At 34.1% G+C, this 21,588-nt stretch overlaps 1 protein-coding gene and 1 long non-coding RNA gene across 5 annotated transcripts in view; one reads left to right on the forward strand and one right to left on the reverse strand.

The window, feature by feature from the left end:
* Positions 1–2,126: 2,126 nt before the first annotated feature.
* LOC149782090 (uncharacterized) lies at positions 2,127–5,654 on the forward strand. Its single transcript, XR_016414220.1, has 2 exons — positions 2,127–2,999; positions 3,505–5,654. It is a non-coding gene; the product is annotated as an uncharacterized LOC149782090 (long non-coding RNA).
* Positions 5,655–7,432: 1,778 nt separating this feature from the next.
* Positions 7,433–21,588, reverse strand: part of LOC149782091 (tyrosine-protein phosphatase non-receptor type 11-like) — a 134,350-nt gene continuing 120,194 nt past the window's right edge. For all 4 annotated transcript variants that reach the window (XM_089933526.1, XM_089933525.1, XM_089933524.1 and 1 more), the window contains 3 exons: positions 19,601–19,752; positions 18,369–18,508; positions 7,433–14,207 (listed from right to left, as the gene is read on the reverse strand). In XM_089933526.1, the coding sequence (XP_089789652.1) occupies positions 14,150–14,207; positions 18,369–18,508; positions 19,601–19,752 (350 nt within the window). In that variant the 3' untranslated portion in view covers positions 7,433–14,149. The remainder of the gene's footprint in view (positions 14,208–18,368; positions 18,509–19,600; positions 19,753–21,588) is intronic.

The following is a 21,588-nucleotide window of genomic DNA, read 5'->3' on the forward strand; positions in this document are numbered from 1 at the left end:
CATCATCATAGGCACCGGTGTCATTGATTGGCATTAGAATTGAATGATCATGATCAGTATCTGCATCTTGGATTTCGGTTCCTGATGCTGGAACAGTGTTATTACTGGACTGTTTTGACGTCTATTCATATGCCATTTTGTTGCATTTGGCATATTATCCGATGAGTTTTCACATTGCAAATACTGTTTGTACTTTCTAAAAGTCCTTTTCTGAATTTTATCGACCATTTGACAATATATTGTTACCTACACTGTCGTAGCCATATGTTGTAGGTCACTTGTTTTACACTGCGAAATCTCCCAAGCTAAAAGATTAGTGATGTCATTTTCCATATGCAAATATAAATATACGATATTTCTAAATTATTTTACGGTGAAAAAATTAAATTTCAACATGCTATGATAATAAAATAATAAATGAATTTTTAAAAAACTATACATATTTAATAAACATAAATGAACAAAACTGTGCATAAAATGCGCGCGAATTTCATCACTAGGAAGAGGCTGGAGCTGTTGGACATGCGCATATTAAGCATTGCAAAACTTCAGGCTAGATTCTTAAGAAAAATGTCGTCCTCATACTGCTGATTTGATTGGCATGATAGTGCAACTTCAGTGAATTCCTTAAATATTATCAAGGAACGTAGAAAACCCTGGACAGAACACAAACCAGGCGAAAATGAAAAAGTTATGGCAAAGTTGCCTCAGTTTTGGGCTTTGGCATGAAGCCATTGTGGAAATCGATGGTATGTTCATTCGTCTTCTTTATATATATATATATATATATATATATATATACACACACACACACACACGTTTACATGTATTACGTTTAAACTTTAACACACACACACTGTAATTCAATCTTCGTACATTTAAACTTTTTAATATCCGTTAGGGTAATCTGGTCATGGTATCACCACAGGGGTTCGTTACAAATTGTTTTTTCATAGACCTTAATGCTAATGTTTGAAGAAATAAATATCTTTTCTATCCTACTTTAGCATGCATGCCACACACTTTTCTAGAGAGCAGTGTTAGATTGTCAATTTGACAATGACTGAACAAGGTACTCATTTGCATTTAAGAGAGATAACTCTTCTGGAACTAGATGGGTAAAAGTTATCTAGTCACAACAGGCATTTTAAATCATGTGTACCACATTTTTAAAAAAAATCATAAAAATACAAAATATGATCTAGATAGGAATTAACATAAACTCACATGTTATCGAGAGGCTCAACTTTTTTTAAGCCAAACAGAAAGTACAACTCTTACATAATGCACCAATCACAGCTAGTGTTATTTATTTCTGAATACAATGTTCCCTACACCTTAAGCTCCACCCACCTGGAATTGCACAGTTGGTACCATTATACCTATAGCAAACCTTAATTTGTCCAATAACGTGTGAAATAGATCAGGACTGTATAAGTAACAAATGTACTTAGTCTCACTTGTCAAAAACAATTTTGTTGAGTTATTAAGTTATGTCTTGTATCAGAGGCACTTGATTCTGGGCAAACTAATCCTGTGTACTAACCAGTTAATTGGTGAGTGTACACATGATTAGTTTACCCAGAATCAAGTGCCGGTGTCTTATATGAATGTTTATAGAAATGTCATTGAGCTGCTTGAACTCTTGTTTTCATAATTTGGCTTCACTAACACAATCATCTTTTGAAATAAAATGAATTCTTTTCTTTAACTATGAGTTGTGTCTTATTCATATCAGCACTTACCTAACTTCACTTTGGCCATATGGGATAAATTACATTGTCATATTATGTAATAGTAAGGTCAAAGTTGACTGCACTAGTTTGCATGTACCTGTTCTACTCTTAAAAGGGCATTTTGATATAAAATAAAGGATTTTATATTTGTTTCATAAACACAGAACTTAACATCAGGGATAGGTGGACATGATCATATCTTTAAAAAAGTATAGTTTATCAACAACTTTCACTGCCTCTAAATGCATGAGGTCACTAACCCCAGTCCTTTTACACAGTTCAGCCTCTCCCATCTCTTCTGTAACATAAACAACAAACTTTCCACCCATAACTCATTCGGACCCAATCCTGCCTGTAGGCGTGATGAAGCTGTACCATTTATCTGAGCTATGCAGCATCAAGATCATTTAAGATACACCAACGTGGGTGGTATTACAAACAAGCAGACAGATATAGCTCTACAATGATACCAAATAATCTGGAAGTTATAGTTGCACTACAAAATACAGAGGAAAAAAACCTCATTTTTTTGGACCAGCTTTTTTTCTCACCCTAAATTCGCTCGTGGTCGGAATGCGATTTTGTGTCCTATTTTAGACCTTTTGGCCTCAGATCTAAGGCAGACCAGTCTGAACTGTACACAGACTGGTGAACCTTTGCAAACACAAGGTGGGCATTTGGAATAAAGAGCATTGTCCATACGAAATTGATGGGTCCATCAAGCAAACAAATAACTCCAACTTCTACCCTTCTGCTCATGCGCAAGCAAAAAAAAAACCTATGGAAAATGATGTTTCTAATACAACTAGGCATTAGTCTCATGGAAAATCAGTTGAACGCCGATGTATAAAGAAGAAGCCTCCAAAATGTCTTTCCTACTCACATTTCAGGCGAAAACGACAAGAACCTCTGGGACCGAATGAGTTAAATAGTCACTCATATTCGTGTAATGGGCCACTCTGTGACCATACCTTGTACATTGTAATACAACTTGTAAGCACTTTGGTTTGGAATTTTGGGGAATCAAGAACAGAAAAATGCCAAGAAACAGTTAAAACAGGAGGACAGTGTGTTTCCAAATGGGACAATAAAGGATTCACATATGAAAACAACAGTGAAACAGAAAACGGAGAATAGAAAGTTTATTAGACCCACATGGGATCAGTATGTGGAGGCTGTACCAAAGCATAACAATGAAAATCCATTGGTACCGGTACTGCTGCACCCCCTACCTGCATCAAAACTATCAACTGAACTAAAAGGGTAAATAATTTAAAGCATACAGACATGCGCAGTTTCTATTGGCCCTACACATTAAGTTAATATTAATTAGCTTCAATTAAACTGGTGAAAGAATAATTTAAAAAACAAAAACAAATCGTAAGCTTTGCTCTGACAAATTATGGAAGCAGTTTTACTGTAATTTGCATAATTATTTAGTGATACGTGTACTATGATATTGTATTTATAATCTTCTCATTATTGACACAAAAAGGACTGAAAATGTAACTTTTTATTTCTTGAAAAGATATCTTATATGAAAGGAGATAACTTAGATACCAACATATGTGTAATTTTCTTTCCACGTCTTAATTCTCCGTATCATACAAGTCAGTTCACATAAAAGTGATTTAAATTATGTGCAGTAAATCAAAGAAAAATGCAAATCGGAATGTGAGTGCTTACATAATCAGATATCTATAGATATATCTTTATAGAAGTATAGCAGAGAGCCTGAGGGTAGTAGTTTTTTTCCTTTTTCTTCCAGAGATAAGGAGTCATCCGCTAATCATGTTATGAATGTGCACCAGAATGAAGTAATGTGGAACACTATCTTCAGGGAACGTGCTCAGTTATCCCCAAAGTGTTTGGGGTTTTGCAATGGGGCCTTGGTCAGAGAGAACAGGCAATATGTAACACATGTATTTATAAATCAGAAATGTTCAGTCCCTATGAAGAAAATTATAATAAAAATCCTTGAAGCAAATCAGCCAATATAAATGGAGGGCTACCAGTGGGGCTGACACAAGTGTACATGGGAAATGCTGGCCTAAGGAAATTACTCTTGTCTGCCAGTATTCCTACCTCTTCCACAAAGGGGATGCGAAAGGTGTCAAACAAAATTTGTAAAGATATTATACAAGAAAATATTTTGGAGATGAGAGGTTGGAAACAAAAGCTTAGAAAAACTAATGTCACAAGGGGAAATCCACTTAATATCATTGATGTACAAGGAGATGGTTCATACATTAATCCTTTGCATTCTGGTGTTGGAAAAACCCATTTCAGCCAGCAACACAATGCCACTACTGGCAGGCTAAAAATGTAACATCAAAGAATGACATTATTGCCCTAACAACTAAAAATAAATTGTGTTCTCATCACATACAACACCAATCAGATGAACTTAATATGACAAACAAGACCTGTGATTGCACTGCAAATATAAATATGGAAACTAATATCAGTGATGAGGAAGCTTGGGCCTTGGAATGTCTTCTCAACCTAAAAGAAGATAATTTTGAAGTGCGGAACATAAACAACTGATCCAGATACAAGAAGCTATAGGGCTGCAGTCAACCTACACAGTGAGGAGCTCACTCAGAATATTCCTAGAAACTTTATTGACACCAGACATTTCTCTGAAAACCATAGGAAATATATAAAAAGGTGTCCCAATTTGGTTCACATGATGCCAGGGCTTACCAAAGCTGCTAGATAAAAAAAGTGTGCGACCGGTTTGCCATTGACCTGAGTCATTGGGTCAGGTGGTGTTTGAAAATGCATGTAATACACTTAATGGGGATACTGACATAGCCATGGGTTGCCTATCATACAGTGTAGATGCTATTGTACAGTGTTACCAGGGAGATCATAGTCTCTGTACTGATAATTCATATGCATGCAAAGGTAACAAAACAGTGAGGGCATATTATGAGATTGTATTAATTATCGTTTGGGACCATTGAATTTGGAAAAAACAATATAAAACACAAGTACTCACAAGGTTGAGGCAGCAGATAAGGTTTTAAGGCGTTCATTGCCAAGATATATAACATGGACAAGAAATGTTCCTGGTAGAGCACACAGTTCTGTGCATTCTTTAAATAATGGGTCTGGGGAATCCATACCAAAACTATGCAATGCAATTGGCTGTAACATTTGAATTTCATCTGGAACTAGGGTTGCTCAAACACAGTTCAGGAGCAGAACCTTTTTACACGATATAAAGCTTTCAAAAAGTCACAGGCATTTAAAAGAAGGAGATGTAAAAAAAAGATCTTATCTTTATAAATTGTATGAAGAATTTCAAGAGAGAAAAAATTATAAGAAAGGGCTATTGTTGCCAAATGTTAAAAAGAAAAGGGGAAAAGAGGACTATGTATATAATAAATTACTAATAAATGTTCTCTATCCTTGTTTATGGCATGCTGTTCTAGAACTAGATGTTTACTATTTATACATGATTTATTGTGACATGTACATGTACATGAAATATCTAAAAGGTGACCAAAATATTCCATATGTGGTATATTGTGTTTAAATAAATTATTTTGTCGCATGTATGACAGTCTGTGAGCAGACTCCACTGATATTGAGCCATCTGGCCATACAACTTTCTGTCTGCCATAGCCGACTTTATCACGTGCCCCCACTCCAAAGGCAGCATGCATTTTTTTCTTAAGATTTTATACATTTGCTATGTAGAAGTCTGTCAGTATTAGACCAGAACTTCTTAATATTCATTGTTTTACCAAATGACACTATGACAGTTTATAAATGGCAACTATGTGTACTCTTTACTATGGATACACTGTGAAGCTGGTTATACCTTTAGGAATCATGGCACCAATTGTTTTTCCATGGACCTTAATGCTAATGTTTGGGAAAATAAATATCTTTTCTATCCTACTTTAGCATGCATGTCACACACGTCTAGAAAGCAGTGTTAGATTGTCAATTTGACAACAGAACAAGGTACTCCATTGCATTTAAGGGAGATAACTCTGTTGGAACTAGACAGGGTAAGAGTTATCTAGTCACAGGACACATTTTCAGTCATGTGTACCATTTTTTCAAAAAATCATACAAAATTAAAAAAATATGATGTAGATAGGAATTAACATCAACTCGCATGTTCCCAAGAGGCTCAACCTTTTTTTAAGGCTAACAGAAAGTTGTTGTTGTTCAAGGGTTTAACGCCATTTTTCAGCACATGATAGGCTATACATGGCGGCCAGTATTAATGGTGGAGGAAGAACCCGGGAAAACCCCGGAAAGAACCACCGACCCACAAGAAGCTACTGGCAAGCTTTCTCACATACCCACATTAGTTGAATCCGCTAACAGAAAGTACAGTTCATACATAATGCACCAATCATAGCTAGTGTTGTTGTTTATTTCTGAATCAATTGTTCCCTGCACCTTAAGCTCCACCCACCTGGACTTGTGCAATTGGTACCGTTATACCTCATATTCCTACCACTGAGGTCATTGATATAAGATTGACAACATCATTATTGAAGCCAACTACTGTGTGCCCAACTACGATACAGGAAGCAGTCAATCAGGCTTTGCTTGCAACAAGTTTCATTATTCCAAAAGCACACAATTTGAGTTCTTACTGAAAAATTATTTTATTATGACCATTTTATACACAAGGGTAAATCTGACCGTGTTGTGGCTTATTCCAACCTCCAATATGTGTAACTTCGACCACCATATATGGACCGTACATGTACAAGTTTCATCTGTAAAATACAAAGATTTTGTGCATCTCGACATTCAAAGGCTTTGGGGGGGGGGGTCAGACAGAGATAGCAGATAGAAAGTGATGTTGCTACATAGATAATTGTGGATGTTGTGATAGAGGTAATTGTAGAGAGAATTAATATTTAATTTTTATTTAGATTTAAACCTTTTTTTGTTTTTAATTACGTATTCCTGTTTTTCTTTCCTCAAAGTTCAGTACAAACTAATCATAATTCTACATTGTGTTCTTGGTCAGAGTTGCCCTCGTATGAAAAATAACCTGGTGTAAATCCAACCACTATGCAGAACATTGTATACTATTGTTATTTGTCATAAAACTGGTGCATTGTTTAATTTTTAAGCCATACAAAGCATGCCTTTCCTCAAATGTCAAAGTTTGGTAGACTTGTAAATGACCAAATGCAACTAACAACATCAAGGTAAAATGGGCAGAAAACGTCTGCTGTCAACCTCATTGGGTAGGGTTGATTCTAGTGATCCATGTTCAAATAATATGCACCTTGTGCTGTAAAAATATAAGTGTAGAACCTCTCTTGAAAGACCTTCCCTTTTGCCAAGTAGTAATGGTCTCTCAAGACAGGTGGTCTCTTAAGACAGGTCAGAACACTATAAAATGAATAAATCCATACACTGAGAATTTGGTTTCCCAAGACCGGCGGTCTCTCATAGCAGTGGTCTTTCAAGACAGGTTTTACTGTATACAAGGCCATAACTTTATACAGAAATGTGCGATCACTTAAACTGGGTCTATGTATTTTGTTATGAATAATCGGTATCACAAACAAAAGAGGCCCTGATCTGCTGGCGCATTATGTGACAACTGGTAAGTGTCTTATGCTATTTGCAGTTGGATTTGACTTACAAGTGAGCATATACGGTATAAATGCTTTTTTTATATAGGTTTGCATACAAGAACAAACATCTTTTATGATGATAAGTTTTATTTGCTCACTGTTAACAGAAGGAAATCAATACAATACATAAATTTCATTCTTTCCTTACAGTTAGGAATAACAGAAATTTGTGGTCAACACAACCCTGTATCCTAGTATATCTACAAAAATACTCTGCCAATCAGCATTGATTTTAATTTACAAATAAGACTGACAACCAAACAACGATTACAGCTATATACATATTGTTATTATATTTTTACCATCAAGGGTACTGTGAACAGCACATTACATGCCCATACCAACTTACATAGACCTTTGTATTGGTACTTGCAGGGCAAGGGCCCCCGAGTGGCCGAAAGCACTCTCCATCACGGATCACTTCCATCTCACCTCTGTCTGCGTGGGTTCGAGTCTCAGGTTCAGCCAATGTGGGTATGTGAGAAAGTTTGCCAGTAGCTTCTTGTGGGTCGTTGGGTCTTTCCGTGGTTTTCCCGGGTTCTTCCTCCACCTTTAATACTGGTCCATGTATAGCCGATCGTGTGCTGAAAATGGCGTTAAACCCTACAAAAACAACAACTTGCAGGGCATAGTTGAATCAGAAGATTGATCAGCAACAGGTCTCTATGACCTGGACATTTGGTCTTGGTATGAGGTCTTGAACTAATTTTGCTGCCCCATGGCCTTTGACTTCTAGACTCCAGAATTAATAAGCTTCTTTATTACAAGTACAAGCTATTCACAAAATCTGATCAGGTAGCTTGCTCTGGAAAAAATATTTTGCTGCCAATCTTTTTTTAAAAAGCACAATGATCTTGACTTTTGACACAAAGAATCAAAAGGCCCCTTTCATACCTTATCGTGCAGAAACCATTTTTCTTTATTCAGTCACATTGGTTTTGACCAATGACCCCAAAATCTACTCACTTTTCCCTGACCCTGCAAGCTATCATCCACATGGTACATGGTGGAAAATTGCAGCTGTTGTGCACAAAGGATAAATGGTAATAGATGGAAAACATAACAACATAACATGTTTTTGGTGGACACATAAAAGCAATAATTATTTGGGCTGGTGGCATTGCAAATCTGCTTGCTGATCACGAACAACAACTGAACGGGACATAAAAATGAACATTTATTTCAAGAAGCAGAAATTCAGGTCATGCTAACCTACTTTTAACATAAGGATGTATGACCTGTACTATTAAGATGCCAAGATATAGAATTCACAATGATAACGAAAATGTTTCTGAAGAGAAGTTGTACAGGCAAATAAAAAAAAGAATGAAAACATCTCAAAAAATGTAAACTTTTAATGGAAGTTTAAAGATCATCATGACATTATAAAATATTATTACTCCCCAAAGAATCCAGCAGGGATATGAATCAGATAAAAACTGATCAAACAACACTTGAAATAATTAGGAAATGGGTGGGGCATAGCATTCCTGTCATTTTCTGTTATTGTATTCTTCAACCAGGAACTAATTAATGAAAATATCCTGAGAAATTTAAATATGCACTGCAGATGCCAAACACCTTATTCTGTCTGGGTGAATCCGTTTAAAATATCAATGTACTGTGAGTCAACAAGATTTTGTGGTAAATATACAAAAAAACTCTGTTACTAGAAAATGCCAGAAGCTGAATAATAATGCACACAGAAGCTGAATAATAATGCACAGAGGCAATAGTGTTCACAACAACAATTTGAAAAAGAAATACAAACTCATCACACTGGCATTTCTAGCCAACAACAGCGTAAATCAGATTCAATATTAACTAGTATTTGTTGCTCAGTCTATTGTGATAGGCACTTATACCATAAACTAGTTTACAGGATTAAATTATTGTGAGTCTTTATGGCACAAATCAAACAATTTTTATAACTTTTCCAGTTCACTTGCCAATATCTCAAGTAAAAACTCCAAACAATAATGAAAATACCTACGAGGATCAAATTTCTAAACTTCCCCCTTGTAAAATGGAAAGATTTTCAAACAAGTATACATATTTTTAAAATGTTTTACAAAACTATGCATTCTAGAATTGATGCCGATTTTACAACATGAAGCTTTAAGTGTTAAAAATGATGAAAGAACACTTATGCTATCAAACAGGTTTCCACAGGATGCAAAATCTCAACTGTATCCCATGCACTGATGTATCCCCTAATTCGGAACTACTTCAGCTATTTCTTTAAGACAAAATTATGCCTTTGATTTATGTCAGAGCAGTAATTTACAGAAGAAAAAAAATCATTTTTGTTCACATAAATCTTTCCCCAAAATAGGAAACCCAGTCTATTCAGATCACCTCAGCTGTTTCTATGATTTTATTGGATAAAGGATTAACCAAGACATTATAAATGAAACAAATAGTTCAATCATTTTAACACTCTCAATCCATTTTTTCCTAAATAGTTCAAGTAGTCGAAATGGCAGCTTGGTATGATCAGTATAATTGTCCTCAAAGTTGTGAATAGTATCTCCAATATCAGACAACTGTAGCCTGTGCTATATGTATCCCCCTGTATCTGACAACTGTAGCCTGTGTTATATTGAATCCCGCTGCATCTGACAAATGTAGCCTGTGTAATGATGTATCCCCCTGTATCTGATAAATATGACCTGCATAATGATGTATCCCCTTGTATCTGACAACTGTAGCCAGTGTAATGATGTCTTCCCCTGTATCTGACAAATGCAGCCTGCACAATGATGCATCCCCTGTATGTCAACTGTAGTCTGCGCAATGATGTATTCCCTGTATCTGTCAACTGTAGGCAATTCCTTGTATCTGACAAATGTGACAGTATGAGGTATCCCCCTTATCTAACAAACACAACCTGTATAATGATGTATCTCCCAGTAACTGACATAACATTTACTGCTGTCACAGCCAGGAAAGTGATACTTGTGACTCCCAGTGCTATTCCAGGTGAGACCAAAAATTATTTTCCCACATTTTAAAACCTGAATTGGTTAACCATCAACCAACTCTGTACAAGACTTACTCCACAAACCATACTAAGCTGGATATATCAGTTTGACGAAACGTTTTTTTAATCAATCCATTTATCAAAATGTATCATTTCATTTTCAAATTTATCCTGATTCTTTACATTTATAAGAAACAAATAAAAAAGCATTCAGAAATACACAGATAACTGGCATATAATTGTACAATATATGTGAACTTCATCGATGATAAATTTGATGCAAATGGACAAACAAATGCCTTTGCTGAATATACAACTTGTCTTACATTATGTTCAAGTGTTTGTTCACTTCATTTTCCTATCGAACGAGTAAGACTAGTGTTGTCTTCAAGAAGATGCTCAAAATTGTGGCTTGAAGCCTAAACTACTGTGAATCATCATTTATTACACTAATTTCATGAATATCATGCAATGTAAAGAAAGAAAAGAAATATTATTGGCTAAATAATGCTAACGCAATATGAAAAATTACAATGACATGTAAATTACATGTAATGCAACATCCTCTATCCATGTTCAAACCTACACATTTAAATGCACAAAATCGGGATAATGAATGAACGTTGTGCTTTTGCTACAATCTAGGTAAATAGGCCAAAAGCAGCATAAAGTTTTGTCTTTTTTCCCCTTCCTAAATTTTAAAAAATATCTGATTATACTGAACACTTGAAAAGTAATGGGGTACACTTCAAGTACTGGTACTGAGGACTTGCAACTTCTGGCCTACTACTGCTTCAATTAGTTTGCAATTTATTGAAAAAAGCTGGAAACAATGTAAGAATGCATACCATGATTGAACTGAAAAGGAAAGTTTTAAAAATGTAGAATATATTATATTTGTTTTTTGTTATATTTAAAAGGCATGTGGTTCATTCAGGTAAAAGCCGATTGGCCAAACAAGTATAGGGAAATGGTCCATTCATTTAAATTGTGCTTTGTTCTTTTTTATCCATCTCAGTCCATCCTTCTGTCCATCCATTCTTTTCCAACTTATGTTTAGCATATAATGGTTATGACATGGCATAGTCAATTGTTTATTAATGGTCTCCCTGTGGCATAAATCATTTTATTAAACTACCATTTATGCTGTGACATGTAAAATATTAGTCTGCAATCATGTATACAACCAACCCGAAATATGCCTATACACATGTCCCTGGCAATAGGTTGAAAAGTTAATGAGAAGCCACAACTTCCTACAAGTTTGCCCCCAAAAGAGTAAATAGTTAACCTTGATATTCCTAATATAAAATCTTATGCCTACTCTGGTGTCTGTCCATGAAATCCTCAAAACGCTATCAAGTGAACACATACAGGCATAGTTTTAATCCCAACGGGTCAATAGCTATGTAAAATTTTGCTGACACTGTCAAAATCAGACATGACCTGCATCTTTAAGATATAAAAGCCTCAAAATATAATCTGACTTCAATCAATGAAATCTTTCAAAGTTTTGATCAGAAACAAAATTGAAGGGTAACAATATTCCAAGTCTAAAAATTTTCAAAAAACTACATTCTGAAACTGAATGTAAAGCATTATACCACTGTGGTGAATCTTAATGTCTTTATTTTTTTTGTCTTGACAAATCTCCACCAATGCAGATGAAGTTAAAACCAAACAATCTTGATTTACTTTACTCAGAGAGTAATACAATAATGGTTTCAGATATTAAAGCCGAATTTGGAAAACTGTTTCTACATTACAAAATATTTTAAATCAGCTATAAAAATGACCATGTCATATTGTACATAAGCTACTATGATTACACTATTTTTTCTGGGGTTCCATTATTTATAATGAGCTATGTACTGAAAGACCTGGCAAACAATGATCCTGCCAAGGAAATAATAGGACTCTTCTCCAAACCATGAATTTAAGTATAAACAAAAATGTCATTTTTCCACACAACAAATCCGCCCGCAAAGACTGGTACCCATGTAGAATAAAGAAGCTCACGATGCATCAGTAGGCAATGTCGTACACTGTTAGACACTTAATATGGCATATATATATATATACATATCCTAAACATCATTACTGGAATACCTCACATCATCTATGCGAATATTTTGTAGCAATCAAATACAATAATGATATTACAGCAACATTTTTGTAAACAAATAATTAATGACCAATTGTTACATAATAGTCTCTTACTGTAACAATTAGGAATTCATATGAATAGTGTGTGAAAATGACCACTTGATATAATGATGCATACTCTATATGTATGAAGTTATTTATGTGGTCCTATGTTGGTTTAATTATGCCAAGGAGTTCATACAGGCAAGGTTTGTTACAGAAAGACTTTTATGTAACACCTTGTTTTGGCTGGGTAGCTACTCTTCAAATTTGGAAAAAATTTACTTCTTTACTAAAGAAAATCTATTGTTAAGCATATAAAGACTGCCAGTTAAAATTCACCTATTTGTGATTGACTCATGACAGAAAGGATGCAAGTTAAAATCATACCATTGGAAAAGCCTGGGTTGGCTTCTGTGGTATGTCCTTTGGCAAGGCACTTTACTTCCATTGCCTCATCACTAAACAACCTACTTGTGTTGTGCAGTAAAGCACAAAAATAAACCAAACCAAATTCATCCATTACAAGAAGAAATGACCTTCTTGTCAAAGTTGGATACTGAGGACACACTGTTTAATGTTAAAAGACATTTCTTTCCACAAGAGACCTTTAGAATATATATTAATAAAACTAAATGGTACAATCTTCATCTAAATCTAACATAAAACAGCAAGCGCACACAAATATTTTCAAAAATGAATACAGAAATAGTTCAAGTTTAATTCAGAACTGTATCCTACTTTTGCACAATTGTAGTGAAATAAACTACCAATCAAAGACAAAACCAGTTATACTGGCACATATCAATATAAATAATCATTATCAGTCCTTCCTGACACTCACAGCACCAAGAGCTGGTGATACAGGGAATAACTATTTACAAATAAATGTTACGCCTGTAGAGAAGTTTGTTTATATTAACATTTATGCACTGGCATTGAAGACTTTGTTATAGTCTCATCAGGACTATGCAAGATTAAACAATAATGCTGCATCATTTCTGAATTCAATCAAATGTATATACTATGCTATAACATCAATGCTAATAATGTAACACCAAACACCAGTTACATTATTCCCACTATCTTACATACAATTACATATCACATTCTCATCATGTGCAATCATATATACTGTGGCAAATCAAAATGTGATCTGAAAATGTACAAATCATAACCATGAACATTATATAACACCATATTACAAACCTATCAGTCATTCCTGATACATCACTATTTTCACATCATGCACCATCATTCACTCCATTTCACAACAGTTATGCCTGATATCAGAGTCTCATCATTAGTATATATCATCACATGTGTGATGAGACATCATTTGTAATGGATGCTGACATTTCATGTCACATCATGTAACATACATGTCATGACACATAATTTGTAATGGATGCCAGCACTTCATGTCACATCATCTACATAAATGTGATGTCACATGTGTAACTGACTCATCTACATAATGAAACTTTTCATCCTTTCTGCAAGAGTATGGATACGGAAAATTGCTAGCTCGTGAAATTAAGAAAACTGCCATTTGGAGTCTAGCTCTGAGTTTTGATTAGGATGAAAAGACAATAAGTTATAACAATAATTTGATACAACAGGTTTGAAAGCACTATCAAGTAAATGAAAAAGTGAATTTATTTCTTTTTTGAAGAACCAAGATTCTGATAAATCTGCTTATCTTCTGGGGGTGCTCTGAAAGTAAAGAAAAATAGTTTTATTGATACTCAGGATTTATAAAAATAATGAAAATTACTTCTGTATTTTAACAACCAAAACAACGTGTAACAGAAACAAGATGCTGAAGTGGGCCCAAAATCAGTCATGGCTGACAATTATCTGAAACCGAATATATTTGGACAATCAGTCTGGGTTAGTATGGTGCATTATGCTGAAACTTTTTCAAAATTTATCGATTTTATTATGAAAAAAGTTGTTGGAAGATTTTTCTTCTTTAATCATCTTCAGCCAAATTTGATAGCTGCATCATCTGAATAAAAAAGTCTAAGTATTGAGAATCCTGATTGCCAGGAGGGATTGGAAAATCTAGCAGATTAAAACCATCAAAGGTATAAACATAATTGTGAAATATTAATAATTGCGACATCTCTATAAAACAGAGGTGGGCAATCTTTCCAGTGCATGTGCCACATACACAAATGTACACCTTGTCGCCGGCCACATAGTTCATTAAGTAAAATAATTGATATTTGAAATAGCAAAAACATAAGGTTTTTCTAAAAAAACATCTAATTAATTTTCAGTTGTTACTGTTGTAGGCTTTAACGCCATTTTTCAGCACATGATAGGCTATATATGGCGGCCAGTATTAATGGTGGAGGAAGAACCTGGGAAAACACTGGAAAGAACCACCGACCCACGAGAAGCTACTGGCAAGCATTCTCACATACCCACATTTGCTGAATCCGAGACTCAAACCCATGCAGACAGAGGTGAGATGGTAGTGATCTGTAATGGACAGCGCTTTAGACCACTCGGTCACTCCGGGCCCCAATTTTCAGTTGTTAATATGTTGTTAATATTTGAAAACTTAAACTTCAAAAGAAGCACATTTATTTGATAAACAGAGTAACATAAACAGAGTCAGTGCGAATGATGACTTGTCCCTAGGCTGCATGAAAGCCGTTGGCGGGCCGTAGTTTGCCCACCCCTGCTCTAAAAACGTGTATCTAAATGTATAATGTTGGTCTTTTCTTCTATATATCTCTTTTAACTGTAAATTGCTAATAAAAATGTATTTTAAAAATATCAATAAAAAAATATCTAATCACATTTATGAGCATTTTGTACAGAATTGTTTCTAAATAGAAGCTATAAACAAATTCAAGCAAGATAACCACAAGTAAAATCATAATTTTAGGATTAAACTTTGAGTGATGTCCCTTTACCAAAGTAGCAGCACCTTTTTAAGGTTTAAAGACCAAGAGAGTTAAATAAAGAAATATACCTATTATAAAATATATAAACTATTCTAATAACAGAGTTAACAGTATTCCACAGACCTGAAAGAGAGAAATCCTTCCAACCAACAAATACCTTCTATCAAATTTGGTCAAATTCTATTCAACCGTTTTTGCAAGAAGTCATTTAAAGTTTAATTTTTTGTTTGAAGTTTCAGCAGTAGCAGCAGGGTTGCATGGTCAAATCATAATAAAGCATTTACGTTAATGGCATTTAAAAAGTAGGCATGTGTAGATAATAATATCAGCTTGAATGAATAACTTTTTTAAAAATTTTTTAGTCATTTTATGTTGTAGATTCTGATGTAGACAAAATAAAATTAAAGAGGTATATCATAACTTTAAAACCTATCAGTCATGTGAAATTGGTTTTAAAATGCAAAAGTATCCATACAAACTTTCAGATTAGGGTTAATTGCAATATGCTACACTGACGTGCTTTACTGTTACATCTTTACAAACTCACTGCTTAAACAGAAGTCATCTCAAGTTTCAAATGTAGGACATAATAAAACAAAATAAGCTTCAACCAATCTATTGTAATGACGAAATTAAAGCAAAATAAAATAAGCTTTACAGAACTGGTTTTATTATGACACCCCAACTTGCTTCAGATATGATAATTAAGGTAATAAAAAAATTCAACAAAAGATAAATTAAACATTAATTAATAAAAAATTATACCAATAATACCATGAACATTTTAAAGATTAATTTGGAAGTAAATATTTGTTTATGATGAAGTCATGGAAGTAGTTTTTTACTCGTCTCTCAGGAACAACCTGATTATTGTATAAAGCAGTTAGAGAGAAAATAAGATTACACCATTTAATTAACACAACATAAGTTCATTAGGATGCGTTCAAGTAAAATTACTATTTTTATTTTACATAGTTTTATGTGTGTGATTTGAGTATTTAATGAAGTTTTAACAATTTTAGTCACATTGCTGCAGTGTAGAAGATTATAGTGATGTCTGAAACTGGGCTATCATGCTACAGATATGTGGCATCATGTCCCACCCAGTCAGATTATTCTGACACCAGGCCAACCAATCCTAACACTAACCTCTTAATGCTGAGTGCAAAGCAAGGCAGCTGGTAATTCTATAGTTTTAACAGTGTATAATCCATTATCATGGGTCCCAATTTAAGTCTATTTCATGCATGCTTTAAACCATAAATTAGCAGGCCCAATGAACAATGTTCCTTCCATGGAAACAAAGATTACACCCAATCCACCTCCCACAGAAACAAAGATTTAATCCCCAATCCACAAGCTTAGGTATGAACAGAAACATCATTTTTCATGAAACCCCAAAAATGTACACACAAAATTAAATGAATTCCCAGTATATAAATCAAATTTTAAGACCTATATTATTAGCAAAAATCCCTTCAAGGAACTGAAACTCTACTTGGAAAAAAGAATTTCAAGGAATTCAATATAAGACCATTTCTTCCTTTTAACTGTCGAGTGTTTAGTGTTGAAACCATCTCTGATGTTCTTCAGCAATTACAAGATTTTCACATCAGCTGCTGGTACACATTATTAGTAGTCAGTCTGGCTTCACTTTCATTCAGGACAAAGTAGAAATTATTAGAGTTTTTCTGGTGAAAACCCCACCTCATAATAATCATCCATTCAAAAAGATTTTTAAGACAGTCATCATGTCAGCCATACTGGATGTGTGACAAGTACCCTTTTTATTTAGGACCAATTAGGATATAGCCATCCCTTTGGAGGAGTAGAGATTGCAATAGTTTAAAAGATAAAACTTTATATTCAGGAGTAGTAATAACAAGATTTGCATGAAGGCTACTCTGTCAGCTATATTAAACATCAATCTGCACATATTCACGAGTCTTTTAGTGAAAACCTCATGCCAGACAAACATCGGACAACAGACAAAAAAGCTCATCTGGTCTATAACAAGTAGAGCTAAAAGTAAAACAGCATGTGATGATATTATCTTTGTGCCATAAGACCAAAATATGCAACTAATGGATTAGATATAAGCCTTATTTTTAATGTAACTATAAAATAAACCATTGATCAAGAGAAAGACGTAAAATTTTAATCAATAGTTTTGCAGGTGATAAAGTGTCAATTTCTAACCATACAATAAGAATTAGGATATAACATGTGGACCCTGACCAGATATCACATAATGAACCAGCACAAGGTCTATGCTGGTCACTCTCTATTATTTCAAACGGGAGGAAAATGTTCCAACATGCCAAATCTATAAACTTTTCCGAAATGAATGCATGAAGTTTCCCTGATTGCAAAGATGACAAAACCTATCTTTGAATTTCATCTTTATGTGCTAGAGAACCACGATTTTGCCATAATTATAATCATCTCTTGCACTAAACTGAGATTCAAAAGGAAAAGAAACTCATTATATTTAATACATGAGCATGACACTGATGATGGAATTCCAGATACAACTGAAAAATCATAACTATGGGATGACGTATCCTGGTCTACACTGTTCAAAGTTGTCTACACAGTACAGCTCTCCCTCATCAGAACACTGTAACATGCATACAAAATTGCTGACTGCATTTTGTATCAAACCATGCTATAGTGAGAACCATTTTATATACCAAATACCACATACTGAGAAAAGCATTTTAAACTGTACTGCAGTAAACTAATCACAATTTTAAAAAAATATGAAATAATAGTGTTTTGAAAATAAAATAAAGATATAATATTTTCTTTTAAACTATAATGTTACACAATGGTCTAATTTTGGCCAGGGGGTTTACAGCTGTAAAGTGTTAAATTTGGAATTGCATCATAACGAAGTGTATTATGATGAAGAACAGCTGTGAACACACCGGTAAGCACTCAAAATTTGACTTACTGTGGTAGTTTTTTTATTTTGGGGGCGGACTTCTGTGGCACTGGCATCGATATATTTGCATTTTTTGAAATTGAGTTTCGGCCATCGATGCCTGCAGCATACTTGATGTTTGTGTATTCCCTCCCAACAACCTGGCTTTGCTGAAATTTGAGAACAAAAGGGAATTATCGTGATTTTCAGGAGACAAGAGGCTTTGATGAAGGAAGGAAAATTGTACTGATTCCTTGAATTCATCACTCAATTTCTCAAAAAGTCTGCACATATTCTGGATGGAAGTCTTGCTATTTGTCAGTAGGCATATTATAGAAATATACTAAAATCAACATCAATGAAAAACATCTATGCATATGAAAATTTCAAGATTACTTAAAATCAACAGTATTGATGATATCACATTGGATATTTTTTTTTACTATCTCACTTTAATTCAGATAGATTAAATAATTCCTATCTTCTTTTCATGGAAACTATGAAAGGCTAGATCCTAAAATTGACTGCATTGGTAATTATGACAACAAAATATTATTTCCTTTTCAATACACAAAGGTAAATTCCACATTGGTTTTCTCAAGCCCAACTTTGTGGCAAAGCCAGATATAGCAATCACTTTTTCAGTGGCAACAGCGTCAACAGTCTTTTATGGTTCTGGATTAAGCTTTTCGTTGCTTATATTCCCCAAACCCCTTAACTAAGTCCTCATCATTCTGTCATAAATCGTTACAAAGCTAAGACAGCACAGGTGTTCACAGTCTAGGTGAAATTTTGTGCAACTTATTTGTGATTTATCACAATTTCAGTAATCAATTTTGGTTGAAATGCTCCCTGCATCTTTACTGCTGTTTCAGTCATCAGGCATCTTGAAAATAACCTATGGTTAGATGAGACTTTATGTTGACAGTGATTATTAATTGAAACTGATGTTTACTAAGTTTTATAAAAATTTCTAATGTTTCTAAACCCTTATATTATGCAAAGGACAAGAAATGATTCAGGAACAAGCCTATTTCCACCATGATTAAATAGGAAAAAGCTTATATCTACAATGATTAAATGGAATGAAATCTTCTCTCAGAAACTATCATTTGATCTAGGACTTTTTAAAACTTGAAACACAATACTGTGTAGCCCAAAATTAAAAAAAAATATTGTTAACAATGCCAACATTGCTGCAACTATTTCTGCCAAAGAAGTAATACCAACATCCATACCTGAATACAGGTAAGACAACTAACCTGTTCTGCTTGCTTTCTCTGTCGCTCTGTTTCAATAGAATGCTGGACTGCCAGGTAGACAAACTTGTATTGTGCTTCTGTCTGAACCATTCCTGATCTCTGAGTACGAACCATCATCACTGTCTTTTGAATATCTATTTCACTTTCCATGCCTGTAAGATGAAAATTAAAGGTAACTATCAATTTATTAACATATTATGAATGTTGATGCCAGACTGTGCCTTGATGTCCCAAACTGTGCCATACTGCACCTTTTTAATGTACTAACTGTGCCTTAATGTACCAAACTGTGCCTTACTGCACCTTATTGTACCATACTGTGCCTTAATGTACCAAACTGTGCCATACTGCACCTTAATGTACCTAACTGTGCCTTAATGTGCCATACTGCACCTTAATATACCCAACTGTGCCTTTACATACCAAATTGTGCCTTAATGTACTAAAATGTGCCATATTGTGCCTCATGTGATATACTATGGCATTCTCTGCTGTGCTGAGACTTACTGTGGCACATTACTGAGCCATACCATCTACCAATTACATTCAGCAGTGCAAAGTCTGTGTTAAAACTAACATCAATCACAGATGATAACCGTCAATTCATTACATAAAACATAAGATGCTATGCCATTACACTCTTTTCAGGAAGTTGCCACCTACAGTACATGCAATACATGTGCCAATGCTTTTTCCATTTTTTACTGAAAACCATAATTCCAGTCTTGAAACAAATTATACAAACCTACCATTTTACTATTTTCCAATATAATGGCCACAATAAGAGAATGAAACCATAATAAGAATAACTTCTTTATTCAAATACAATTAGGATCTGAGAAGATTTCCAATGGATTCTGGCAGAAAGTAAAAATTTCCAATTGTAGGAGTTATCCCAGTAAGTGACAAGACCAAGAAAACGTCACAGCAAATGTGTGTCAGCCAGAACACTCCCTGCAGCCCAACACAGATGCAATCTGCTATCACTGTTTTTCTCATACTTTATATGAAATGTGGTTATAATCCTGTCAAGCCTAGCTTATGAAAGTTATAAAGTTGAGAAGAGACTATCTGGTTGATGTTATTCAGGTATACTGTGTTCATTACTTAAAAATAAATTAAAATTGTTGCAATAAAAGTATTTGATTATTTATTACCAAATAAAGTGAAAATTCTACACAAGATCCAATAATCTTATAATCATGACTAGATCACATTATACAAATATTTAGATAATGATGTTCATGTCAAACAAGAAAAAAGACAACTTTGTAACAGTATTTGGAGATCTCAGCAGTCCAATATATCTGGTTCAGTGAATCTTGAATTTCAGCAGTGACATCAAATTTAAAGCAAATTAGCTACATTAAAAAATATACATTCATAGTGGAAATTGTTTTATATCAATGAAATAAAAGTAATGTTCGCTTACATGCTACAGTATGTCTAAATAATGGAAATGGAGTAACTTTTTCTAAATCAAGGGGATTATCAAAATTGCAAGCAGGAAACACAATTCTGAGCTGAGTGATATTCAAAAATAAAATTTTAACACAAATCAGTGCTGAGAGATATTCAAATAAAATTATTGACAAAAACATCTATCACTGTATTTCTTAAAACCATCAACCATCAATGTATCTATTAATTCATTAGCATAACAAGGCACTTACAGAATGGTCATTACCTCAATCTAACTCCAATTCCAGAACTGTCTGTTTAATCACTGTTGTTCATAATATACATTTATTCTGACAATTTTTTTAAATGCAAACAATACTATAGCAATAATGAGTTTGCTTAATTAATTCAAAAACATTTTATGCTCTTCACAATATGTTTCAATAACAGTCAATGAAACTAGATCAAAGTAAAGGATAAAAACTTATTCCTCTCCAATTGCAAAACAATAGCTCTGTATTTTATTAGGAGCAAAATTATGGAATACATTTTTTAAAGTTACATATCACTAACTCTCACTTGCACTC

Source organism: Sinohyriopsis cumingii, chromosome 15 (assembly GCF_028554795.1).
Source record: "Sinohyriopsis cumingii isolate HCF-2022 chromosome 15, ASM2855479v2, whole genome shotgun sequence".
Taxonomy (NCBI): domain Eukaryota; kingdom Metazoa; phylum Mollusca; class Bivalvia; order Unionida; family Unionidae; genus Sinohyriopsis; species Sinohyriopsis cumingii.